This window comes from Crocuta crocuta, unplaced genomic scaffold (genome assembly GCF_008692635.1).
Source record: "Crocuta crocuta isolate KB4526 unplaced genomic scaffold, BGI_CrCroc_1.0 scaffold914, whole genome shotgun sequence".
Taxonomy (NCBI): domain Eukaryota; kingdom Metazoa; phylum Chordata; class Mammalia; order Carnivora; family Hyaenidae; genus Crocuta; species Crocuta crocuta.
This window is the reverse complement of record NW_027532448.1, coordinates 487,633-515,034: the sequence shown is the minus strand read 5'-3', so window position 1 is coordinate 515,034 and position 27,402 is coordinate 487,633. Positions and strand designations below refer to the sequence as shown.

Genomic DNA, 27,402 nt, shown 5'->3' with positions numbered 1-27,402 from the left:
CTCAGCCACCAGGGGCCCAATTTCTTCTTATTTTTAAGTGATCCTTTTTTACAACTGTAATTGTTCTGATCAATGATTCTCAGAAGAGCTTTCCTATTATTTTTGGTGAACCAGGATAAAGAAGCATATTTAGTTGATATTTTGTAAATAAATTTTCTTTTTATAAACACACTAAGACCCTGTAAGAATAAGCATTACACCAGGGTATTACTAATCATTGGTTTCATTTGGAATTGTAGAATACTGGATCATGGGGTTATTATGAGGGGAAAAAAAGAACTTGTCCTTGTACTTAAAGTTATTTGTGCCACTACCGTTACTCTTACATCTGTTAATCCTTTGCTGTCTCTGAGGTAAGGCTGTTGCCTTCCAAGAACTTGTATCATTTACCTTTGCATTTCTTTTTCACAGATGACAACTTTATCTACTAAACAGGGATTTGTGCCTTGAATATGGTGGCTCCTTTGCAGTGAATCCTTAAAGGATCCTTGTGTTGATGATAAAGATCTTTGAGGTTTATGAAGGAATCTAAGCTCCAATTTGTAACTAGACAGAGAACCTAAACAAAACCTGAATACCAGGTTTTGGTGTATTAACTGTTGCTGGGTGGGTTGGCGCCGGTTTTGTGCCTGGAAGAATATGCAGGCAAGCTGCCTCATCTCCTGTGTCCGCTGCCACGTCTGAGCTCTGGTCTTGACCTTGTGGCTAGATCACTAATGTAGCCTCCTCAACAGAGCCTTTGTTTCTAGTCCTATCTTTTCCTGACCTTCTTTCTCTACTTGGCTCCACAGCGGGTCTTTCCAAACTACAGATCTGGCCAGGCCACTTCCTACCAAAGCCCTGGCCGTTGCCCCCACAGCATCTGCAGTAGTGCTTTCTCAGACTTTAGCCACTCACACATTCCTTCACAAATATCCCCACGTCTGCGTACCGTCTGTCCTACTGTTTACTTAGTAGTTGTCTGTAGGAAACTTATATCAGTTATTTTTTTATTTAGCCTTTTCCTGAGCAGTAATATATGTGAAATCAAAAGTATAATGTGCTAGTTGTATTTACCACTGCTAATATTCTGTGGCTGTTAAAATATGTTCCTCTGTGTGTCCTCAGAAGTCACTGGAGCTGCTCCTCATACACTTTGGAAAACAATAGCCTCAGGATAAGGTCCAAGCAGTTTATCTAGTGCTCAGGACTTTCTGTGACCCACCCAGCGACCCAGTCCCTCTGGCATTTGCATTCTCCTTTCCTGCCATTCCATTAAGCAAAGACTCAGTCTTGCTCTTTCATTCCACCCCCAGGAATTCCTGCTCTGTCTGATGAGTTGTCAGTACACACCTCCCCTCTCATGCCGACTGGCTTCTGTCACTGTGTTGTTGGAACTGTGTTTGGATTTTTTGTGTACTCCCTTTCACCTGAGCCCTCTAGAGCAGGGCCTGGGTCTTCTGCACCTCCATGGCCCTGTCCTTATTACAGAATCTTCGGTTAGAAGTCACCTGTGACCTGACTGCATTGCCTTTCCTTCTGCTGTGTCCACTTTGCCCTCCTTCTAGCGTCACCCTGCTCTTGTCCTTTAAATGCCTTGTCCTTTTGCACACATTCCCTGCAGTAGGATGCCATTTCCCCTCCCTCAGCAGTCAGAGTAACAATGTCCGCTGGCCTCCCTGATCCCAGCCCGAGATGATTCCCCTCTAGGCTTACCCTTGTCATCACTCTTCTTTAAAAAGTAATAGTAATAAAGGAAAGAGGCAGCAACATGAGAATGGATATTAGAGCAAAGGTACAAGAGCCTCTTGCTGGAAGAAAGAGCACATTTTGGAGACTGGCACAAAACAGAGCTCTAACACACCCCCAAGGAGTTCGAATTTATCCTTAAACCTACAGGGAGACATTGGAAGGATTTTATACAGCTGGGTGAAAGTGATCAGGTTTGTATTTTATAAGATCACTTCTGCCTTCCTGTTGTTTCTTCTTAGCTTTCTTCCAGGACCACTTCTATTGCTTCTTCCTTAAATATTAGGTTTTCTAGGATCTAGCACTTGACCTCACTCCCTGCTCACATGTGTTACCACGCCCATTGCTACCTGATAGTGGCCAGTGTTGCAGTAATTACTGGTAATTGTGTTGGCCTGACCAGAGGTAGCCTGAGGCAGCCAAGGCCAGGGAAATTCAGTGACTCATCAGAAACCACAGGTGAGTTCCTGAGTGGGTTTTAAAAAAAGCCGTCAACAGGCTTTCAGAAGTCAAGACAAATGATCACTGAGATACTGTTGAATTTGACAGTAGATCACTTTCGAGAAAATCAGCTTCACTGAAGCAGGGAGGGAGAGAACAAGGTTAAAAACTCTGCCTCCATCCAGAGAGTATCTGAGGCAGGTTTAACAAAGGGCATATACTAAAAAGTTAATAGAATGGAAGAATTCCAGAATGAAAAGAAGTTGGAAGATATGCTAACCCAGATGTCAACAATAAGCTCTGAAGTGAAGATGGGACATGAGAAGGGAGCTTTAGGGATAAACAAAATCCAGAAGCTTCTAAATTGAAGGATGGGGAAATGCAAGTAGGTTTGTGGATTAAGATGAAGGAGGGGCGCCTGCCCGGGTGGCTCAGTGGGTTGAGTGTCCAACTTCGGCTCAGGTCATAATCTCACGGTTCGTGGGTTCGAGCCCTGCATTGGGCTCTGTGCTGACAGCTAGCTCAGAACCTGGAGCCTGTTTCAGATTCCGTGTCTCCCACTCTCTCTAACCCTCCGCTGCTCATGCTGTCTCCCCCTCATAAATAAATAAAACATTAAAAAAAATTTAAGATGAAGTAAATAAGTGCATGGAGAGGTGGGATGGGATAATGGAAGAAATTCACCAAGTGTCAGGACTGTCGAAAGTACAGACAAGAGGGTTAAAATGGGTAAAAGAGGAATTCCTTCTTTTAAAGAGAAAGATACTAAGAGGGAAGGTTGAGGGGAGTACATTATCAGGATGGTACAGTGGAGAGTTCTCTGTTTAGAAAGGAAGGCAGGTAGGAGAGTGAGGTAGAGACCTAGCAAAAGCAGAAGTCTGGAATAGCTACTGTTTAGAAAGTTAAGGAAGTAAGTTAGGGCTGAGTAGGGAGGCCCCTGAGGGAGGGAGGGTTTTCTTAGCCAAGGTTAGGTGCCTTTGATTTGTAGTGGATCCATTAAGCACAAATAAGAAAACCCAGCAACATCCATCATCCCAAGAGAGGCGTCAGCAAGGTGATTGTTCCTGTGAGGTTTTTGGAAGGGCAGGTGCGGTAGGAGGATCAAAACTGTGCTTCTAGGGCGCGCCAGTGAGGATGAGACGGAAAGATTGGTCTGAAGTATGTGAATCCAGGAGGGGCTAATGGGGAAAGAGGAAGAGTGGGGGGTCAAGGTGAGAGCAGAACTGAAACAGAAAGAGGGGGAGTGGGTGGAGGGGAGGTCTGCAGAGGGACGAGGAGGGAATTTCCAGCACTCTGAGACCTGTCTCCAGAGGTCAGGGTTGACTTCTGGGAACTAATGACCAGGAAAACCCAGTTAGCTAAAAAGAACCATTCCAAGAATTAGGTTAAATAAACTTACAGTCACTCTAATCTAGAAGGAAAAAAAGATGAAGTCATATCCTCTTCCTTGCTCCCCCCAATTAAATTGTAAAAATAAACAAAGGATAGAGAATTGAGCAGAAGTAGAACTAGAAAGGGGTCATTGATGCCTTCCATTTGGTCTCCAGAGGCCGAAGAATTAAGTAATCAGATTGGTTCCAAATGAACTTTAATTTTCTCTTGTGGCACAGGCCATTTTAATTCTTTATTCCTTTGGCTTTCCCTTCAGAGGCATAGTATGGGCCCCATGTCTATGTGAGAGGCTATTGCTGAGGGAAAGTAGGGTGTGCCAGGGCCCTGAACATCTGAGAGAAGGGACATGAACATTTCCCATCTGGATGCCCCATTTGCAGAATGTACTTTCGAGGTTTCTCATCTCAACTTACCTGAGGCTTCCCAAGGTTGGAGCAACTTTGTTGGCAGCAGAGATCAAGCCTACCCCCGGAGATGGGAGGAAGGCCATTCAGGGCTTCTGTCGTGTCCACTGCAGCCAGTGGAGAACCATCCCCAGGAGCACAGCCGAGGTAAGGCAGCTGCCCTGTGATGCTGCCCAAACAGGGAGCAGAGTCTTGGCAGTGCTGTGAGCCTATTAATGGAAGGTATGGGAAGAGGAATAACTAGAGGGCAGCACGTGCCATAAGGGCCACCTAAGGCACCTCACTAGTGTTACTTAAGCTTCATTAATGAAATCTAAAGCCAAGGAAGTAGTTGACCTGTACTATGAGACATCTGATTATAGACAGGTACAAAAATGTACTGTCTTCCTTGGGGTTCAGAATTCATAAAAGAAGAGGCAGTCAGCTTGGACTGGCTGGAACATTTCCAGTGAGGGTGTATTCGAGCACATTTTTGAATTTGCTAAGCCTCAATTTTCTTATCTTTAAGTTGGGCATAGTAATACTTGCCTCTTAGAGCTGCTGTACAATGTAGCATCCTTGAGACAAGGAATCACATCTTTTCTTTTTAGGTCACTAATATATTTCATCAGCATTGCTTAAAACATAAGGTCACTTCTTCGGGTGCGTGGGTGGCTTAATCGGTTAAGCTTGCAACTTCAGCTCAGGTCATGATCTCATGGTTTGTGAGTTTGATCCCTGTGTTGGGCTCTGTACTGGCAGCTCAGATCCTGGAGCCTGCTTTGGATTCTGTGCCTCCCTCTCTCTCTGCCCACCACCCCCCACTCATGCTCTGTCTCTCCTCTCTCAAAAATAAACATTTAAAAAATTAGAAAAAATTAGGTCACTTCTGTGTTTAATATTTTAAAAAATTTATGACTCTGACCCTCTTTTCTGTGATACTTTGAGAATACCTCTTCCCTCCCTTCTAGATCCTTTTTTCTATGGTAAGTCCAAAATGCCCAGTGCTTCACACAGTTTAAAGGGCTGCTCTGGCTGCTCTTTGACACACTACAAGCTGTTGAAGGATAGGACACTCACTCTGGCAACAAATCCAGAGTCTTGATTTACCACTCACTAGAAACCCAACAGTCCCAAGGGAAGAGGTTTGGGAGAAGAGGCCCTTTTACCAGGTCATCCCAGATTCCTGCCCCAGGCTGAGATATTTATTGTAGAGAGAATGGCACTGACAGGCAAGAATACTTTATTCCAAAATTGACCTTGTCCCCACCCTACACCCTGTTACAGCTTTTGAGAAACACATAGACATATGATATAAGTAGCCATTTCCTTCCCTGGTATGCCCAGTGTGGCAGGTAATTTGGTCTAAGTTTTACCATCAGCACACTATGCCCAAATTGACCCATTCCCAAAATAATTATGGCATTCATAAGGATCCCAGGATATCAGTCTAGACCATTCCTTCCACTACCTTGAAGAGTTTCTTTTCAAGAAGGGTGCGGTAGGGAAAAGGATATTGCCCTTTCCTATGGGTTTATCTCTATTTGGACCACTTTAATCAAAGATGCTTTAATAATCTTGAACTTCAAAAGAGAGGATATTAGGCACAGGATTCCTCCTTCTTAGGAAATCCTTTGGAGTTTATACAAATCTTCCCTCTCTCTCACCTTCTAACTCATCCCCTCCCAGTGGATTGTAAGAAAAAGTTGTCGATGACAGAATGTCCAGTTATATCTTCCTCCAGAGTAATAAATCCTACTCACCTCACATCTACATAATTAAAAGGGTCTCCTCAAGCAACTGAATGTCTTCGTCGCCAAAAAGGAAAGTGACTGGCAGTTTCTAGGATAGGATTTCTCATTAAAATATTTATTGACCCACAGTTTGTACAATTTGTGTTTTCTTATTATGTCTAAGAAGGAATGAAATCGGGGGGGTAACTAGATGGCTCAGCTGGTTAAGTGTCTGACTTCGGCTCGGGTCATGATCTTGTGATTCGCAGGTTCAAGACCCACATCAGGCTCTGTGCTTACAGCTCAGAGCCTGGAGCCTGCCTCAGATTTTGTGTCTCCCTCTCTCTCTGCCCCTCCCCCACTCATGCTCTGTCTGTCTCTCAAAAATAAACATAAATTTTTTTTAAGGAAGTAGGGAATCTTAATTCCAAATCTGCACCTCACTTCTTATACCCTCACAGTCTTGCATGGGGATATGTATCAGCATGAGCTTTAATCATTTCTTGGGATGCTTCTTCAGTGTTCATATTTACACAGTGACTTTCCCTATGAGGATCAAATATTAGAGAACAAATGAGCAGTCCTTCATGGAAAGTAGGTCCAAAAAATGACAAAAATGTGTCTGCTGTCTTAACTGGGAAGCAGTTTAGAAATCAGTGGCAATAAGGGTAGGGCTTTGTAGTATGATTGAAAGAACCCTGATTGTCACGTCAGAAGATCTAGTCCTGGCTGTGATGCTGATGGTAAACTTCAGAGCCCCCATTCCCTTATATCAAAGATGAGTTAGTTGGATTAAATGATACTCAATATCCCCAATCAGGNAGTGTTCATATTTACACAGTGACTTTCCCTATGAGGATCAAATATTAGAGAACAAATGAGCAGTCCTTCATGGAAAGTAGGTCCAAAAAAATGACAAAAATGTGTCTGCTGTCAGAACCGGGAAGTTAACTGGGAAGCAGTTTAGAAATCAGTGGCAATAAGGGTAGGGCTTTGTAGTATGATTGAAAGAACCCTGATTGTCACGTCAGAAGATCTAGTCCTGGCTGTGATGCTGATGGTAAACTTCAGAGCCCCCATTCCCTTATATCAAAGAGGAGTTAGTTGGATTAAATGATACCCAATATCCCCAATCAGTTCCAATATTCCTGAAGGTAATCTCCCTGAGGGCAACACTGAGAGTTGTTGAAGGAAGCAGTACCCTCTGGCCACAGACCACCAGAAACACATGTTGAATGAGTTGGGTTGATGCATTGCTTGTAAGATAGAATGCACACCATGGGACTGTGGGCCATTTCAGAAAATGAGTGCTAAAAAGGAGGGCAGGATTTAGATTTGTGTTAGGTGATTCAGGGGAGGACTTAAGGGAGCTGGCATTTGGTCTAGATTAGATGCTATCAGGAAGCAGAGGTCATTTTATGATTGTCTTATCTAAGAGGAAAGAAGGAAGGAAAGGCTAGACTACAGAGCTTAATGCTATAATTAGTAAAGCAGTTGTAGTCCAAATTGTACGGCTATTTGGTCATTTTTATGGCTGGACAGTGTTCATGTTTATGTTCAACAGAAGAATCCGAGGGTCTTGTGTTGAGTGCCAGGCCAGCTCCTAGCAGCACTGGGGGTCTGGCTGGTAGGCCCAGGCTGGCTGGCAAGTATCAGGGACTATTTTTCTTTTTCTCACAGGAAAGCTAGCCACTAAATAATTAGGAAGTCCTATTCATTGTAGATATGAGCATAGTAAATGTCTTCCTTTCCAGGAGTTAGAGTGAAGCATATTTGGGTCTCTATTACAAAACATAGTTGAGATAGACTAAATATTAAGTGTTAGGAAACTGAAGGAGTTACCATTGTATACTCCGTCGCTGGAGTGGTGCTTAATTTTTTCTAAGTTACTTTTTCATAGGAAAATTTATACTGCATGGTATAAATACTTTCGAATGCTGCTGTTCAAAAGTGTGTGTGTGTGTGTGTGTGTGTGTGTGTGTGTGTGCATGTATTTATTGCTGATGGGAAAACATTGATATCATTCCTAGAAAGGTCAACATGGTTTTTAGTAGCAAGGTTAGAAGGAATTGCTCCTCTGACAACACAGTCCCACTTCTGGGAATATATCCTACAGCTATACCTGTACACACACGAAGTGACTCACATGCGAAGTTATTTGTCACAACACTATTTGTAACAACACAGTCTTGGAAACTACCCAAGGGTCCATCTATAGAGGATGATTACATAAACTCTGGTTAATCCACAGAGCAAAGTACTGTGTCCCTATGAAAGAACGAATGAGGAAGCCATCTATATATTGATGTGGAAAGAGACTATAATATATTGTTAAATGAAGAAAGCAAGATAGAAAATAAGGCTGTCTTTTGTAGAAATGGAAGACAAAAAGAAAATATATTTATGTGTATCTTTATAACATTACGAAACTATGCAGGAAATGAAATGAGTGGTCACTTATAAGGGAAAAGAGTGGGCACAGAATTTGTTAGACAGGGATGTGAGTGAGAAGGAAACTTTTCATTATTTGCTTTTTAAAATATAGTTTTGATGCTAATATCAGAAAAATGTCCTGCCTATTCCAAAAATTAAAGTAACTTAAAGGTATATATGATGTAAAATATCTTTCTCCCACCACATCCCATTCCCCAGAAGTAACCCATTTCAATTGGTTTCTTATATACTCTTTCATAATAGTCCATTGTACTAGTCCAGGAGTTCCAGAGAAACAGAGCTAAAAGGATATGTATATATAAATCTAGAGAGAAGGATTTGTCTGAAGGAATTGGCTTACGTGGTTGTGGGAGCTGGCAAGTCTGAAATCTGCCAGGGGAGGCTGACAGGCTGAAGACGCAGGAAGAATTTGATATTGTAGTCTCAGGTCTGAAGGCTGTTTAGAGACAGAACTCCTTCTTGCTCAGGGGTCCTCAAACTTTTTCTCATTAGGCCTTCAACTGATTGCATGAGGCCCATTCACATTATGGAGGGTAATCTGCTTTACTGAAAGTCTGATTTAAATGCTAATCACATCTAAAAAACACCTTCACAGTAACATCTAGCCTAGTGGCCTAAAATGGCCAAGTTGATGTTATAAACGATTAACCATCACATCCATGTAAAATTATATCTATATCTGGGTTTTTTTTTAATGGAAATGATAGCATATCACACACACGGATACACACCTTGTCTTGGGTGCCAACTCTCCATGCTTAGAAGGAATAGGAGAAATCTCAAAGGAAATATGCTTTTAAAGTATATGAAAATTGATAATCCTGTATTATCAAAGGAAAGATATGATTAATATAAAAAGGGAAACAACAANTCATTCCTAGAAAGGTCAACATGGTTTTTAGTAGCAAGGTTAGAAGGAATTGCTCCTCTGACAACACAGTCCCACTTCTGGGAATATATCCTACAGCTATACCTGTACACACACGAAGTGACTCACATGCGAGGTTATTTGTCACAACACTATTTGTAACAACACAGTCTTGGAAACCACTCAAGGGTCCATCTATAGAGGATGATTACATAAACTCTGGTTAATCCACAGAGCAAAGTACTGTGTCCCTATGAAAGAACGAATGAGGAAGCCATCTATATATTGATGTGGAAAGAGACTATAATATATTGTTAAATGAAGAAAGCAAGATAGAAAATAAGGCTGTCTTTTGTAGAAATGGAAGACAAAAAGAAAATATATTTATGTGTATCTTTATAACATTACGAAACTATGCAGGAAATGAAATGAGTGGTCACTTATAAGGGAAAAGAGTGGGCACAGAATTTGTTAGACAGGGATGTGAGTGAGAAGGAAACTTTTCATTATTTGCTTTTTAAAATATAGTTTTGATGCTAATATCAGAAAAATGTCCTGCCTATTCCAAAAATTAAAGTAACTTAAAGGTATATATGATGTAAAATATCTTTCTCCCACCACATCCCATTCCCCAGAAGTAACCCATTTCAATTGGTTTCTTATATACTCTTTCATAATAGTCCATTGTACTAGTCCAGGAGTTCCAGAGAAACAGAGCTAAAAGGATATGTATATATAAATCTAGAGAGAAGGATTTGTCTGAAGGAATTGGCTTACGTGGTTGTGGGAGCTGGCAAGTCTGAAATCTGCCAGGGGAGGCTGACAGGCTGAAGACGCAGGAAGAATTTGATATTGTAGTCTCAGGTCTGAAGGCTGTTTAGAGACAGAACTCCTTCTTGCTCAGGGGTCCTCAAACTTTTTCTCATTAGGCCTTCAACTGATTGCATGAGGCCCATTCACATTATGGAGGGTAATCTGCTTTACTGAAAGTCTGATTTAAATGCTAATCACATCTAAAAAACACCTTCACAGTAACATCTAGACTAGTGGCCTAAAATGGCCAAGTTGATGTTATAAACGATTAACCATCACATCCATGTAAAATTATATCTATATCTGGGTTTTTTTTTAATGGAAATGATAGCATATCACACACACGGATACACACCTTGTCTTGGGTGCCAACTCTCCATGCTTAGAAGGAATAGGAGAAATCTCAAAGGAAATATGCTTTTAAAGTATATGAAAATTGATAATCCTGTATTATCAAAGGAAAGATATGATTAATATAAAAAGGGAAACAACAAGGGCACCTGGGTGGCTCAGTCAGTTAAATATCTGACTTTGGCTCAGGTCATGATCTTACGGTTCGTGAGTTCCAGCCCTGTGTTGGGCTCTGTGCTGACAGCTCAGAGCCTGGAGCCTGCTTCAGATTTTGTGTTTCCCTATCTTTCTGCCCCTCCCCAACTCATGCTCTGTCTCTCTGTGTCTCTAAAACATAAACGTAAAAAAATTTTTTTTAATAAAAATAATAAAAAATTTAAATTAAAAGGGAAACAACAGCTTTGAAACACATTTGATAGTGGTAAAAGTTTGATTCTGTAAAAGTTCCCACAAACTGAAAAGGAAAACACTGACTCCTAAGCCACAAAGAGCTAATTCATGAAGGAAAAGCTGTAGCCAGGAAGAAAACCTTTGAAAATTGTTCAGTGCACCAACACTCAGAGAAATGCCAAGTGCATCAGGTAAACTTAAATATGTATGAAACTCTTTTTTAAAAAAAAAGAGTAACAAGTAAGATGAGTATGTAACTTTAATGCAAACTAAACTGCTGGTGTCAAGAGTAAACTAGTGAGCCTTTTAAAAACCACCCGGCAGGATGAATCACAAGATATAAAATCATGCCCTTTAGCTCAGTAATCCTGTTTCTGGAACTCACCTTGAGGAAATAATTCAAAAGAAGGTGAAAGGCATAGATCCTGAGGTTGTTCACTGTAATGTTTGTACAACTGAAGAAATGGGAAGAAGCTAAATATCCTGATGATGCAGAAATTCAGACTATTTATGACTTAATACTTTCATGAAATGAGCGCATATGAATCCGGACAAAGACTAGCAACATGGCAGATGTGCATGATTGAATGTTACATATAGCAAACAATTATATGTTGGTCCTGATATGACAATGAAAGGAAAACTACTATATACACATGGACAAGAACAGATAGGAATACAGAACCCTAAAAAACTTTTGGTCCATTGGGATTTCAGAATTGTGGGGGTCCTTTCTTTTTTTGTTTTAGTTCTGTTAATATTTGTCTTAGTCCATTTGTGCTGCTTTACCAGAATGCCATAAGACTGGGTGGCTTATACATGACAGAAAGGTATTCCTCATAGTTCTAAAGGGAAGATCTTGGGAAGTCCAAGATCAAGGTGCTGGCAGATTTGTCTGGCAAAGGCCCACTTCCCTGTTCATAGACAATTATCCTTTCACTGTATCACATGGTGAAATGGGGCCTCTTTTTATAAAGGCACTAATCCCAATTATGAGAGCTCATGACCTAAACACTTCCCAAAGGTCCTGCATCTAAATACCATCACATTTCAACATTACAAATTTAGGAGAGATACAAACATTCAAGCTATAGCAATATTGTTATAATATTTTTACATAATTTCACTTTTTAAAAATTAGCAATAAGTTAATTTTGCCCCAGACAATAGGCTTACATTGGAATTCCCATTTTGTAATTAGAAAAGACTTTAAGAATCATCAGATCCTACCTGTTGCTCACTTTGCCCACTGTGATGGCTGCAGGAGTAGAATCGAAGGTTAGAGAGCCTGTGATTCTCATACCTGGGGCGATATTGCAGGTGCTGGGACCAGAGTTCTTATTCTATGCTTAGGAATTAGCCATCTCTCTATTGATGAAGTTTGGTTAGATGCTACAGTACCTCCAGGTGTTAAATATGTATAAGAGAACAGAGAAATAGGAAGCCAGCCACATTCCCATGTCAATAAATTAGGTCTCTTTCTAATATCAAAACAACAATTAGTATTTACTTCATAGCTATTAAAGGTGTTTTTGTTAAAATTATAACAGTGCTTCACCTACATAAAAACCCACTGAAGTATTGTTTATCTTTTGTGTTAAAAGTTCAGATCATTTTTTTCCATTGAATACAAGTGTCCAATAAATGAAGACCTAACGAGGAGATAATATTTGGTGTAAATATTTCATTGTGTTTTTCAATTTTATGTCTCGTCTCTTGATCTTTTCCTCAGATTGAAAGACAGGTTCTCAGTGTCTGTAGACTTCTACTTTCACTAGTTGACTTATTTTCCAAATTTGGAATGCACTCATGGAGGTCATCGTCACAGTGGGAAATTTCCCAGTTAGCAAAATGGATTTGCCAGGCAGGAAAAGGATGGTTGCAAGTGCCCAAGTTCCTACTTGTGCCTGCCAGGAAAGTGGATTTGGTGTTAACTCCTATGACGAACGTGTTTTTCAGGGTGGATCACTTGTACACGTTCTTTGTTCAGTGGTCTCCTGACGTCTATGGGAAAGATGCCAAAGAACAAGGCTTTGTGGTGGTGGAAAAGGAAGAACTGAACATGATCGACAACTTCTTCAGTGAACCAACCACCAAGAGCTGGGAGGTGAGCACTCAAAAGGGGCTAGACTGTTGTGGCCATTATAGTATCCAATCAAAAATTTCTTGCGTCCAAATACCAAGAACTTCTTGGCTGGCAAGAAGTTAGATTTCCTGTGCGCTTTTGAAATTATAGAGGGAAATAACCTTATTCCTCTACTTGAGCTAGTTGTATGTGTCAGATAAACACCACCACTACTACTGCTGCTGGGCCATTTCACTTTCCTTTTTAAAAACTGCTAATGGGCCCCCTTTATGTACAGGATGAAATTCAGGCTCCTTAATGTGGTCTGAAAAGTCCTTCATAATTTTTCTGAGCACTTACCAAGCCCTTCCCAGTGGCACAATGGATGAGAGAAGTAGAATTTAGCATCAAGGAGTACAGATGAATCATTACAATATAATGAGATAATTGCCATTATAGGGAAAGTGCCAAGTGCTGTAGGAGCATGGGGCCAGGCACCTGAATGGAGCCAGGGGGTTAGGGAAAGCTGCCCAGAGTTATCTGAACAAAGATCAGAAGGGGTAGTTCAGGTAGTTGGGGTAGAATGGGCCATGGGCCATGTTCTGGCCAGAGATGAAAGTCTGTGCAGAGGAATGACTGAGGGAGAAACAGAGTTTGGGACATTTGATAAACTAACAGGTTCACTGTGGCTGGACCATAGGGTGCAAAGCTGTAGGAGGGGCAAGAAATGAAGCAGGAAAAGGAAGCAAAGGCACATCACAAAGGACCTGCGAACCATGTCTGTCTTCCCAAAGGCAGTGGGAAGGCACTGAACAGTTTTGAGTCTGGAGAAGTATACACGCATGCATTTCAGAGAGCTCTCTTTTCTGCCAGATGTTCAAGAGATGGAGGAGTTGGACAACACTTGAGGTTCAAAGACACATTAGGAGGCCCTTGCAGGCATCAGTGCTGAGAGATAGTGGTTGCTGCAGGAGTGGCAGTGGGGATGGAGAAAATTGAGTGCTTTTGAAAGATAATTAGAAAGTGGAATACACAGGATTTTATGAGTAATCAGCATCATATGTGGACATTGAGGAAGATACAGAGATTGATCTCTTGGTTGTTAGAGTGAGAACTGAAGGGGTAGTGGTACCTGCCCTTCACTGAGATAGGAGCATAGCAAGAGTATTAGATTTAGTAGAAAATCTACTAATCTGTCCAAGAGACAGAATAAAACTTAGGAGAAATATCTGAAGATATGATTTGGCAATCAGTGGCAAAGTTGTAGTTCTGAGTATAGATGAGGTCCCTCCTACATCTGCCTGTACATATACCTCTTTCTCCCGAGCTGCTCCTCTAGAGTTCATAGCTGCCTCCCAGGCACAGCTGCAAGAGCCCATGAGGCCGAGGTGGTGTGATATTGGTATTCTGGCCAAGGTGCCTAAGAATATCAAGTTCTGTTATCATCTAATCAGCTGTGTCTAAGAGGCCCTCATAAGATATGTGCACAAAGGAAGCAAAGCCAGGAAATGTACATTTCCATTTTTTTAAAATTTATTTTTGAGAGAGAGACTACACGAGTGGGGGATGAGCAGAAGGAGAGGGAGATGGAGGGAGAGGGGGAGAGAGAGAGACAGACAGACAGACTGACAGACTCCCAAGCAGGCTCTGCACTGTCAGTACAGAGCTCAACATGGAGCTCAAACTTGGCAAAGTTGTGAGATTGTGACCTTAGCCTAAACCAAGGATAGGAAGCTCCACTGACTGAGCCACCCAGGTGCCCCTGAAATGTCCACTTTCTTACTGAGGCTGTCGCCTCTTGCTCCAATACGGAGTTCCAGAGAGAAGATTTAGATTGCATGGTTGTGGGGGAAGGGGGGTGTAATCTTTGCCTGATGAGGCCTGAGTATCTTGAGCAGGAACAGTCCCCCTTGAAGGACTGTTCTGCCTCTCTCCACTAATCCCATCCTTGAATATCAGCTCTTGACAATCCCAGTACCCCAATGAGAGGAGAGGCCGCACCTACCAGTACTAGAGGGAAAGAAGCTAAAGAGGCACGTAGGGAGAGAAAGGTCTGCTTCAAGATCTAGTGTGGGCCTGGGCAGTGTCCCCAGGCCTTCTCAGACTGAGCCACTGAGGAGAAAGAGAGAGGGCAAATCCCTCTAAGAAAGTACTCTAGATCTGTAGTGGAAGAAGAAAAGAAAGAAGGGATAGAGAAAGAGGAAGAAATTGGTTGGCCTATTCCGAGCTCCTCATGCTTATGCTAATACTCATGCTGATAACTGGAGAGAGAAGTGGCTAGACTGGTCAGGCTTCCTTTTCCCTGTTTTCTGGCCACATGGCAGAGAGAGTCCAAAAGTGCAATGAGCAGAAGAATGTTTGCCACGCTCCCTCGCATGCAGGAGCAGACCCCGCCTACTAGCATTACGTTCAAGCCAACCCGTGGCAACAGCATTGCTCCTCCTTTGGGAAGAAGACCTTTACTCCCCAGAAGCTAGCAGGTGTCTGATCCTCAGCGTGTCCAAAACAACACATCTTGCCCCCACACTTGCTTCTTCTCACGTATTCCCTTCTCAGTTGGTGGTGGCCCAAGCTAGAAACCTAGATATCATCCTAGATTCTTTCCCTTCATCATAGCTCGTCAGAGTTTTATTGATTGTGATCTTACATGGTACAGAGGCCTCTGCTTCCCTCCACCAAACCTGTCCCATCAGCCTGTCTGCACCCTTCCCATGGACTCCCAAGGGCACCTCCAGTCCCAACCCAGTCACCAGGCTGTCCTCCTATACACAGACCCTGTAAGTAAGTTTTATGTCCTAATTTTCTGTAACACCTGCTTATTGTAGGAAATTTGGAAACTACAGAAAACTACAATGCAGCACATTTAAAAATATGTGACCACCCTTAACATTTTTGTGCATTTTATTCAATTCTTTTTTTTTTTTTTTGCTCTTTTATTTTAGGACATTTTCTAGGGGTTGGAGGGTAGGGAATCCTACTTTTTAGTTTTGCAAAAGGCAGTCATCTTTTATGTGTAGTTTTGTATCAGTTTTTCCACCTAACATCTTGTAAGAATTGTATCATCTTAAAGATTTTTAAGCCTCATTTTAAGGTTGCATGACATTTAAAATCTCAATTATAATTTATTTAACCATTCCCCACTTTTAGGAATCATTGTATTGGTTCAAGTTTTTCACAAGGATGAGATGATCTGCAACCCTTATTACTGTTCCCTTAGTTTCCTAGCAGTGATATTAGTTGATACAAGAATATTAATATTTAAAGGATTCTATTTTATTATATATGACAACTTGCCAGCATTGTGAGGAATACTTCTCTTGCTGTATTAATTCCAGCAGCAAGGATAAGTACTCTTATTTCCCCCAAAATTCTGCTAATTTGGAATCAGAAAAATGATATATTTTATTTCCTTGATTGAGGATAGAATAAATGAAAAAATGTGTGTATGTGTGTGTATGCTATATATGCTATTTCTGGTTGTGTGTGTGTGTGTGTGTGTGTGTGTGTGTGTGTGTGATTCCCACCCATTTCCTTTACTCATATTCCTAAAAGAATCTTCATAGTTTCATCATACTGAGCTCTTTATAATTAAATGATATATTTTGACTCCTCTATCTTTTTTAATATTTGTTTTTGAGAGAGAAGAAGAGCAGGGGAAGGGCAGAGAGAGGGAGACAGAGTATCTGAAGCAGACTCTGTGCTGACAGCAGCAAGCCGGATGCAGGGCTCAATCTCACAAACTGTGATATTGTGACCTGAGCTCAAGTCAGTCGCTCAATGGACTGAGCCACCCCGGTGCCCCTCTCCTCTATTTTTTCTGGAGAAAGAGATAACCCACATGCACAAAAGCATGTGTGTGAGCAGGGGAAAGGCTCTTCTGGTTTTATTTTTGTTTTTGTTTTCCCCTGTAGTGTTTTTAGGTATGGATGGCCTTGGAATATCCATTTAAACCTCACTCAATCTGCAGTTGATTTATTGAAACATGATAGGTAATATTTATAATAGTCAATTTTTTCTACCACTACTTAATGATATCTGATGTTTCCTTCATCTATTTAAAGGTCCTATATATGTTCTGTGCGATCTATTTAACTTGTTTCAGTAACACATGTGGTCATTTACTTCCATATTTCAAACACTCAGGGACTCTCCATTGCCTACAGTTATTACCCACCCGGCCAGTCATCAGAACCACCAGTTGGTAATTTGGTTTTTTTAACTGATGCTTAGCCCTTTACTACTAGAGACAGAAATTTAGGTCTGGGAGAGGAATGTCAGAATCTGTGTTTTTTAAGGCTCCTAGATTTTGAAGAATAGCCAGGTTTTAGAAGCAGTGACGCCTAGGATAAGTTTTCAGCTTCTTCATGGCATTAAGATTCTTTATTTTCTCCACTTCTGTCCCTCTCCAGCTTCATCTCTACTTCTCTTCCTTTCTATGCCCAAGCTATAGTGAATCTAGAAGAAACACATCTGTTTTTCTCCTGTATCCCCCACCCCGACGTCTCCCCGCACCCCAACCCACTACACTCAAACTGAAGCCCCATCAGCTCTGTGAATAAGCCATCTCTGAACTCTCTAGGTGGCCCCACCTAGAGTTGCTACTATTAGCATTTGTATTACATGGAGTGGCATGTTATAAATAATGTTCTTATTATTTATAAACGTCTCTCTCCTGTCTCTTCACCCACTTGAGACTGGACTGCTTTGTGTCCCCAAGTCTGGCCAAGTACCTGGCACTTGCCGTCATTAAGAGAGAGATCAGTAAATGCTAGCTGTTCTGAAGTGCCAGGGACTGAAGAGCATGCTGTCTCACTGGCACAAAATCCGAGTGATTCTGCCCCAAGTTGTGTCCTGGTGCTTGTGTTGAAAATAAGCTCCAGCTGACCTGGGTCTGGTCATGGAGTGTCTGTCAGAGTTCTCCTGAGAACTGACCCCAGCTTGAGCTATGCAATAGCACTCTGGTGTGCTCAGTAGTACTCAAAACCAAAAGACCTTTTGGGATCTGGAAGAGTCACAGAATGATCATTGAAAATTGAGGCAGTGGTGATCTACATTTTTTCCCAACTCCCTGCCATCTGATCTGGGAAGTAGAAGGGAACTCATCATGCTTGTCATTAAGATGAGTACTCTAAAAGGTAAGGAGGTAGATGTTCCTTTGCCAGCTCTTTTGAAACACTGAATATAAAGTAATGTTTTTCTCAGCTTCAGATAAATCATTCTTCATTCTTTTAAGGTCCTCATATCCAACAAACATGATGTGGCATTGAAGTGAAATGCCCTTGTTGGAAGCGTAATAAACCTCCTTGGGTAAAGGCTCCTTTGAAATTCAAACCTATGTTGGAGAACATATATAAACTTTAAAATGGAAATTTAGCTTTTAGAGAAGGCCCTGGGGGAAAAAAAAAACTCTGAAAAGACAGGGTCAGAAGAGCTAGCTTAGCCAGAGGACTAAAAGGAAGAAAAGTGTAAGAAGAAGAAGAAAAAAAAAAACAATGGAGTTTTGTTGCAGTTAGGAAACTACCGTTTCAAAGGTGAAAGTGTCATTTTACAGCCTCACAGCAATGCCTGACAGGAAGTGTGTTTGCCGTAAATCCTAATTTGGGTGTGTTCCTGTAGAAATGTTGAGCCCTCTCCTAAGGGAAACAGAAACTCAATCATGCAGGAAACTAGATACTGCAAAAACAGTTGTAGCTCAGCGTGGCCATAAGCAACAGTGGTGTGAAGGCAGAGAAAAAAGCTGTTTGTTCCTCGGTAGAGAGCAAGCGGACAGTTCTCCCCGTCACCATGCGAGACCGAAGGTTGCCCTTGGACATTCAGATTTTCTATTGTGCGAGACCGGACCAAGAGCCTTTTGTGAAGGTATGTAGGAGTCCCTGAGAGCTAATAGATGCCAGGGAATCCTCACCGATCTGCCACTCAGTATGTTTTCAAATGCTTTCTAATGAGAAAGAACTGTGCTGACATTTCAAACGAATGTTTGGGAGATGGATATGATGTGGTTTGCCCCTTCTCTTTGGACTAAAAAAAAAAAAAAAATCCCTATTTTATTTTTTTTCATTCCACAGCCCTCTTTGTACCTGTGTTCAACGTGGAGTTCACTAAAAACATGTGCTTTATTTAATACATTTAAAATGCTGGATTTGTGATTCTTTGACAGTGTTTTAAGTAAATCTCCCATGAGAAGATAGTAAAATGTATTAGCTTATTTCCTTACCTATAAATCTGGCTCAGACAGTGGCAGGTACTTTATATCTATCACTGTGCGTATTGGAAATTGAGTAGTGCATTATCTGACAACGTTCACTACATGTAACTTAAGTGTTTTTTTCTCTATGAAGCAAAAGTCACTGAATTTAGTACCCAGGTATTCTGTTGAATTAATTACCATATCTGTATCATTCAATTTCAAAATAATTTAGTGATTTATCCAGACATTAGGAGGGGCAAAAATAGATTTAAATTTTTTTTAAGTTTATTTATTTTGAGAGAGAGAGAGATCACAATTGTGAGCAGGGGAGGGAGCAGAGAGAGAATCCCAAGCAGGCTCTGCACAGTCAGCACAGGAGCTCCTGAGATCATGACCTGAGCCTAAATCAAGAGTCAGATGCTTAACCGACTGAACCACCCAAGCGCCCCCAAAAATATATTTTAAATTGAAATTGACATTGGTTTTTCATGAGCATAGTTTATGCTTAACTAAGAAAATCCTGTTTCTCAGTTTTGAAGGAAAAACTATTTTGATAGCTTCTGAATTGTACATAAAGAATTCTAACCTAATTGTAATTTAGACTAAATTTAGCTTTGTGTCTCTTTCTATTGTGGCTTCTAGTAGATGTTACCATTTGTTATTTCTATCAGGGTTTGTTGCTATGGGCCACAGCCCTGAGAGAAAACATTAGGAGTCTTGACTTAAGAACTATCCTTATCTTACTTACCAGTTTTTCCCTATTTATAGAAGACTTACAGAATGATTACTGATTAGTCCCTTAACAATCCATATTTAGATGCAGGCTAAAGGAGAATAATTTAATGCATTGAAGGGTATGTCACCTGTAGAGTTATGCATAATAATACACCCCCAGTGAGCATTTGGCAGCAGTAGTAAAAGTGGAAACCTTATGACTTTATTATTTAAAAAAATATTTTTTAATATTTATTTCTCTCTGAGAGAGAGAGAGAGCAGGAGCAGGGGAGGGTCAGAGAGAGAGGGGGACACAGCATCTGAAACAGGCTACAGGCTCTGAGCTGGCTGTCAGCACAGAGCCCGATGCAGGGCTTGAACCCATGAACCATGAGATCATGACCTGAGCCGAAGTCAGACGTTCAACCAATGGAGCCACCCAGGTGCCCCCTCCTTTTTTTAAAATTTTTTCTTAATGTTTTATTTATTTCTGAGAGAGAGACACCATGAGAAGGGGAGGGTCAGAGAAAGGGGGGACTTTAATTTGTATGTATTAAGTGTCTCAGCTGTACTGTGTTAAATTCTGCATTTATTCAGAAACTGAAGTTGAAATTAGCCCTTTTCCCAAAGCCCTGGTTCAATTTATGTCTTCTTGCTAAAACTTCACCTGTTCTAGGCAACTGTGTACCTGAGACCGATTTTAGCAGGTGAAGGAAAAGCAAACATACCAGGTTTTTTGGGCTTGTCTTCTCCATTCCAGATCATCACCGTTGAGGAGGCAAAGCGCAGGAAGAGCACCTGCAGTTACTATGAAGACGATGACGAGTTGGCTCTGCCAATCCTGCAGCCCCACAGCGCGCTCCTAGAGAACATGCACATCGAGCAGGTGGGCTCTCCCCTGGGACTTCGGGCAGGGGGCTTCCAGGCCTTAAAAAGGCATTTTCCATCCCCATGTTTGCTCCTCTCACTGGGGGTGAAGGAAGGGTCAGGTTTTAACGAAAGAATACCAGCAGCCTAACCAATATCCGCGTCCTTTCTCTGCTTCAGAGAGGTTACGTTTGCACTTCGTGTCACCTTCTTGCGGGTATGGGGACTTGGCCAGAAACTACATCCATCTCCTAAACCTGAATGAAAAGGCCCTTTCATGTCTTCAAAACAGTTTTTAAGTTGTCTTACCATAGTCTTGTGCATATTCCTAATAACACTTATGAGTGGATTTAAATTTATCCTACTGATTATTATAGAGTTCTAATGGTTTTTTAATTTACTGGGCTCAATAAAAGTCATATAGTACATACACTTTACTAGCTTTATGAAAACTACCCACCACTAGGAATAATTTTCCTTTTTCTGTAATTTTCTTTGTTCACTGTATATTTTCTGAAAATCTGTTACTTCAATTTTATGAAATACTATAATGTGCCAAATTTGACCTTGAGTAAGGGGCCTCTTGTATTTCTCCCGTTAGCCAACTCACAAACCTGAATTTCAGAGATATTAAAGAATCGAGTTTAACTCTCAATTTGCAAATGAGCCTGTGAATGCTCAGGAAAGCCAGGAGACTTGAGCAAGCAGTTATGGAGATGGAGTTCATGCTTATAGTAGAAGCGATGTTGAGCATTCTGAAAACTTCCTTACTTCATGGCCTCTTTTGTTAGTATTTTTGAAGAGATGTGCATTATTGGTATTTATGACACCCAGGTTTAAGCTAAATGTTAATGTAGGTGAAAGATACAAGCAAGATGAGGACAGACTACATTTATTTGACTACTAGCATAAAATACCTGTGTTTTCTTGTTCTCACTTCTGTGGGAAGCTACCATTGTCAGTAGCAGTTGTGAGCCTGTGAACACTAAGAAAAAACAATCAGAGAACCATGAACTGTTTGCTGAAGGTCAGGTTGAAGTGTAAAAGGGAGAGCATGTGTCTAACTCATTACATTCTGGGTGCTGTATCTTCAAATGCATAGTTGCATAGTGATCCCTCATTCATGGCCCTGAAAGGGAGTGTGTGCTCTGGCTGGCATCCCTGCCAAGGTCAACACCATCAAGCAGTGATTCTCCCTTTTCTTTCTTGGTTTATAGTGACAAATATTTTCCAGAGTAAAGATGAACAACATGTGAGTAAGTGTGATTTTGAGTTTGAGCCTCAGGTGCTTGCTTTGTGCTACATGCTTATGAGGGATTTGTGGGCAAACTGTATATTTACACCTCCATCTTTGGATTTGCAGCTGGCCCGACGCCTTCCAGCAAGGGTACAAGGGTACCCATGGAGACTTGCATATAGCACATTAGAGCATGGGACCAGTTTGAAAACTCTCTATCGGAAGTCAGCGTCACTAGACAGTCCTGTCCTGTTGGTCATCAAAGATATGGATAACCAGGTGAGGCTTGTTACTTTTGTAGAAAAAAATTTTTTAATTAGTTTATTTATTTTGAGAGAGAGAGAGAGAGAGGGAAGGGCAGAGAGAGAGAATCTTAAGCAGGCTTTGCACTGCCAGTACAGGGCCTGATGTGGGGCTCAAATCCATGAGCCACAAGGTCATGACCTGAGCCAAAATCAAGAGTCAGATGACTAACCAACTGAGCCACCCAGGCACTCCTCATAGAAAACATTTTTTTTTTTGATGAAGATTTTTCAAACTTACCCAACAGTAGAGAGACCATTACAAGAATTCCCCATCAACCAGATTTTACAGTCAGCACGATTTTGCCCCATATGCTTCATCTGTCTTTCTTTGTTGGTTTTCCTTCACTGAAGTATTTTGAAGTACATCCCAATTATTATGTCATTTCACCCCTACATACTTCAGAATGCATCTCTAAAAAGGAAAATGAAGCGAATCTCCAAATACAGTCATTCTAAGGAATTTTTTTTCCTGTGCTCACCATACTGTAGGAAGCAATGTTGATATTCCACAACCTAAAACTGGAAAAGTTGGAGAAAAGTAAGTTTTGGATTGGGAGATAGTTATAGAATGTTCTAGTGCCATACCAGGACTCTTTCCAGCAAGTTGAGGTAGTACCCACAAAGCATGCCAGCATGGTTGCTGAGATGGAGAGCCATTCAGGGCCATGGTGTGTTGTACCTTAGGGACCCGACTGCTATGAAATAGCAAAGAATGCTCTGTTCCATTGCACACTGCCCTTTCACCTGTGCTGTAGTGGGTCTCGGGGGCAGAGGTGAATTCAAGATATTACCTTATGTACCTTCACTAGTGCTTCTTTCTGTCACCTTGGGGTATGAGTGGAATGTGTGCAGGTTTCTTTCATATACTACCCCATCAGGCATTTGCTCTGCCAAAGGAAGACATCTTGTCTGCTATTTATTCACTTCAGTTTGGTCTGTGTTCTATCAAGAAGAAATTCCTTTACATTTGTAAGATGTAGATGTCATTCTTTTCTCTTTCTGGCATTGAAGGAGGTTTTATTCAACAGCCTTTCATTTATTCATATGTTCAGAAAAGGTATGGGTGCCTGTTACATGTGGGGCACTATTAAGCACTGGAGAGCTTGCTATGAAGCTATATAATTGGCATCCTTTTAGGGGAATAGATCTTTGCTATCATAATTTGTCTTGGGAGAAATTAGCAGAGAGATGAAGGTACTAAAGGCACCGTTTTTCTCAACTGTGGTGTTTTCTGGGACTTTACTGTTATGTTATTATAGATAGAGAAGTGTGGGGAGTAGTTTATTATCATCATTGTTACTGTTGTTATTGCTTGATTGATGACATTTTATTTAATCAAGATCCAAGTGGGTACAGTCAAGTTAAAAATTAAAATAATAACAGAAGTTGGGGCACCTGGGTGGCTCAGTCCATTAAGTGTCAGACTTAGGCTCAGGTCATGATCTTGTGGTTTGTGGGTTTGGGCTCCATGTCAGGCTTTGTGCTGGTGGTGTGGTGCCTGCTTGGGATTCTCTCTCTGTCTCTGTCTCTCTCTCTTCTTCTCGCCTGCAAGTGTTCTCTCTCTTTCTCTCTCTCAAAAGAAATAAACTTTTAAAACATTTAAAACATAACAAAGGTATAAAATGGAGTTACTTAGGGATTCAGTGAAATGTTTGAGACGTTGGATGCTATGTTTTAGATGAGATATGGCTAGCTGGCTTTACACCACACACAAACCCTCAACATAAGTATAGATTAGTTCTCCTACTGATTTACCAAAAGATACCACATTTGTTGGGGAAGGTGTTGGCAGCACAGAGCAGGTATGCAGCACAATTTCACCAAGCTTCCTGTCAGCAGGTATGTGAGGCCTGTACCTGAAGGCTCCTCTGTTCGTCAGGAAGTACAGTCTTTTTGAATCTGGTACCCTGGAGGCACTTGTGTTTGAAAACACCTGGATACTAACTCTGCGTTCCACACCCCATTAACCCCCAAGGCAAGAATGTGGCTTTGCTGTGTTTGAGAACATGATAGAACAACACCTGTAAATCTGTCTGGGAATGAATTATGTAAAATTCGAATATCAAAGAATTACATATGCAGAATGGTAGCAATAAGGAGTTCTGCAGAATCCGTCATCAGTGAAACAACCATACCTGGTAGAAATGATAAAAACAATAATTACTTAAAGTCTCTCAAAATTGTCCTAAGGGCATACAGTAAGTGAAAAAACATTTATTTAAGAAAATCTAATAAATCGCTAGTACTCATGAGATTCTGTGGCATCTGAACCACAACCTGCTTCCTTCCCTCCAGCCCTCAGTTCAGGCTGACGGAAGCTCCTGTGTGGACAAGAAGATGGGGCTCCCACTCCCCCCAGCTCCCATGCAAGGGCTATGATATACCCTTTAGGGGCAGGTCCCCAGCACTTCTTATCTCCTACCCCAAAATCTGTTTCAGAGGCTAAATTTCAAGCAAGTATGGCTTAGAGGTAGAGGATTCTCTTCTTCTACCCAACCTCTATTCAGAGGGGAGATGCTCTACCTTAGGCATGGGAGAATATAGGAGTATAAAGCCCTTGCCTCAGCTCTTATAGCAGACATTCCATGCCAGCCGAGGCAAGCCAAGACCAGTGGCTGTGCTTCACCCACCAGAGCCTCCACCTCCTAGCTCTAGGAGAAAAGGCGGATCATAAGACATAGAGCTCTGCTAACGTCCTCCACTGAACACACCAAGGTTACAACTGTAGAGCATTTCTCTCTGAAAAAGGTCTGAAGACTAGCAGAACCCATCTTTTATGACATAGGACAGGAAGAAAAAAAAGCCACATCAAGATGGGTAGGGGGGCAGAAAAGCAGTCTTGTTAGGACCCCACCCCACCCTGCTAGTGACCCACAAGAGGGAGAGAGATCACAGAACATGCAGCTCCTCTCTGAGAATCTGGGGGTTCAGGTCCCACATTAGGCATGGCAGCCCATGGGACCTGCAACAGAAAGGCAGACCCCCAAAATAACTGCCTTTCAAAACCTGAGGCTAATTTCCAGAAGAGCACAAGGGCTATAGGAAAAGGAAATTCCACCATTGAAGGAGTCACACATGGACTCATTTGCTCTGAATCTCAACACAGAGGCAGTAGCTTGAGAAGCACCTGGGCTGCGTGTGAGGGAGATCTGTATACCAGAGTATACCAGAGGGGCAGGGGTCTGATGAAGATCTCTCTGGGGATACAGGCACTGGAGGGTGCCAGTTTTTTACACTACTTCCTTGCCAGCCTGGTGATGATGGGTGACATTGTTGGTACTCTCATTTTCCCTTGCTAGTGCTACAAGCTTACCCCATGTTCCTCTGTAGCCCCATCCCACCAGGCTGGCCCAGTGCTCATCCAGCTTGGCCTCTACCCTGCCAGACCCGGCGCTTAGGCTGGCCCTAGCACTATGCTCGTCCACCACAGACTTTCCCCAGCATTGCACTTATCCACTTGTCCGCTGTGGCCACCGTCAGACCCCTTGCACATGGTCACCCCAGCCTGTGCATATCTACCACAACTGCTGCCCTGCTAGACAAAGTGGGCACACTTGCCCTGGCCTGGCCCCTGTCCATGGCAGAGATCCCCTCAGCCCTTGCCCCACCAGATGTGACAAGCAGTCTAGCTCTAGCCTCTTCCAGACCTGGCAGTACTTACAAAAGCAAGTATGAGGTTAAAGGACAAAAAAGGAAAGATAACAAACTATAATAGTTTGTATGTGTGCTTTGTGTGTGTGTAGAGAGAGAGAGAAAATCAATAAGAAAACATTGACCTTAAAAGACACATTAAACCAGATGGACTTTCAATAGACATATACAGAACATCCCATCCAAAACCAGCAGAACATACATTCTACTCTTGTACACAGAACATTCTCTAAGAAAGATCATGTTGGACCACAAAACAAGTCTCAATAAATTCAGTAATACTAAAATTATATCAAGCATCTTCTCTGCACACAGTGGTATGAAACTAAAAATCAATTACTGAATTACCAGTAGGTCATTGAAAAAAATGAAAGAACAAATTTAAAAAATAGAGAAAAATGAAAACAAATACTGCATGCCAGAATCTATGAGATGCAGCAAAAGCAGTTCTGAAAGAGAAGTAGCAATATATGCCTGTCTGAAGAAACAAGAAAAATCTCAAAAAAATCTAACTTTATATCTAAGGAACTAGGGAAAAAAAAAGAACAAGCCCAAAGTTAGTAGAAGGAATGAAATAATAAAGATGAGAGAGGAAATAAGTGAAATTAAAAATTTTTAAATAAAGAATAAAAAAAGATCAATGAAACTAAGAACTGGTTCTTTGAAAAGATGAAACAAATTTGGCAAACTTTTAACTAGACTCAACAGAGAAAAAGAGGGCCCAAATAAAATCAGAAATGAAAGAGACGTTAACAACTGATACCACAGAAATACAAAGAATACTGATACTGCTATGAACAGTTATATGCCACGAAACTGAACACCCTAGAAGAAATGGACAAATTCTTCTGAATTATGAAGAAATAGAAAATCTAATCAGACTGATTATTAGTAAGAAGATTGAATCAGTAATCAAAAATATCCCAACAAACAAAAGTCCAGGACCAGATGGCTGCAATGGTGAATTTTATCAAACATTCAAAAAAGATTTAATACATATCCTTCTCAGACTCTTCCAAAACATTGAAGAGAATGTAACACTTGTAAATTCAATTATTTTATTTTTTATTTTACATCATATTTTTTATTTTATATTTTTATATTTTTATTTATTTATTTATTTAAATTCTAGTTAGTTAACACAGTGCAATATTGGTTTCAATTCCAAACTCATTTTATAAGGCCAGTATTATTCTGATACCAATACCAGACAAAGAGAAAAAAAGAAAATTACAGGCCATTATCATTAATGAACATAGATGTAAAATACTCAACAAAATAGTAGCAAATCAAATTCAACAGTACATTAAAAGACTCATGCACCATGATCAAATGGGATTTATTCCAGAAATGCAAGGAAGGTTCAATATTTGCAAATCAATTAATGTGATAATGTCTTCAATAAATGATGCCAGGAAAACTGGACAGCCACATGCAAAAGAATGAAATCGAATCACTGTCTTCCATCATATACAAAAATTAATTCAAAACGGATTAAAGTTTTGGACATAATAACTGAAACCATAAGATTCATAGAAGAAAGCATGGTTGGTAAACTTGGTGACATCTATCTTAGTGATGCTTTTTTTTGAATCTTACTCCAAAGACCAGGGAAATAAAACTAAATAAATAAAAACTAAAATGAACAAATGGGACATCAAACTGAAACGTTTCTGCACAGCAAAGGATAGGAAACCTACTGAACGGGAGAATATATTTGCAAATCACATATCCACCACAGGATTAATATCCAAAATATATAAAGAACCCATACGACCTCACCAAAAAATAAAAAAAAAAAAAAAACAGTTGGTAAAAAAAAT

The 27,402-nt window shown here is 41.0% G+C and overlaps 1 protein-coding gene across 2 annotated transcripts in view; it reads left to right on the top strand.

Moving 5' to 3' along the window:
* Nucleotides 1–27,402, top strand: part of NCOA7 (nuclear receptor coactivator 7) — an 85,576-nt gene that overhangs the window by 46,322 nt on the left and 11,852 nt on the right. For both annotated transcript variants that reach the window (XM_077779408.1, XM_077779407.1), the window contains exons 9-11: nt 12,513–12,660; nt 20,280–20,405; nt 21,750–21,902. In XM_077779408.1, coding sequence (XP_077635534.1) covers nt 12,513–12,660; nt 20,280–20,405; nt 21,750–21,902 — 427 coding nt within the window. The remainder of the gene's footprint in view (nt 1–12,512; nt 12,661–20,279; nt 20,406–21,749; nt 21,903–27,402) is intronic.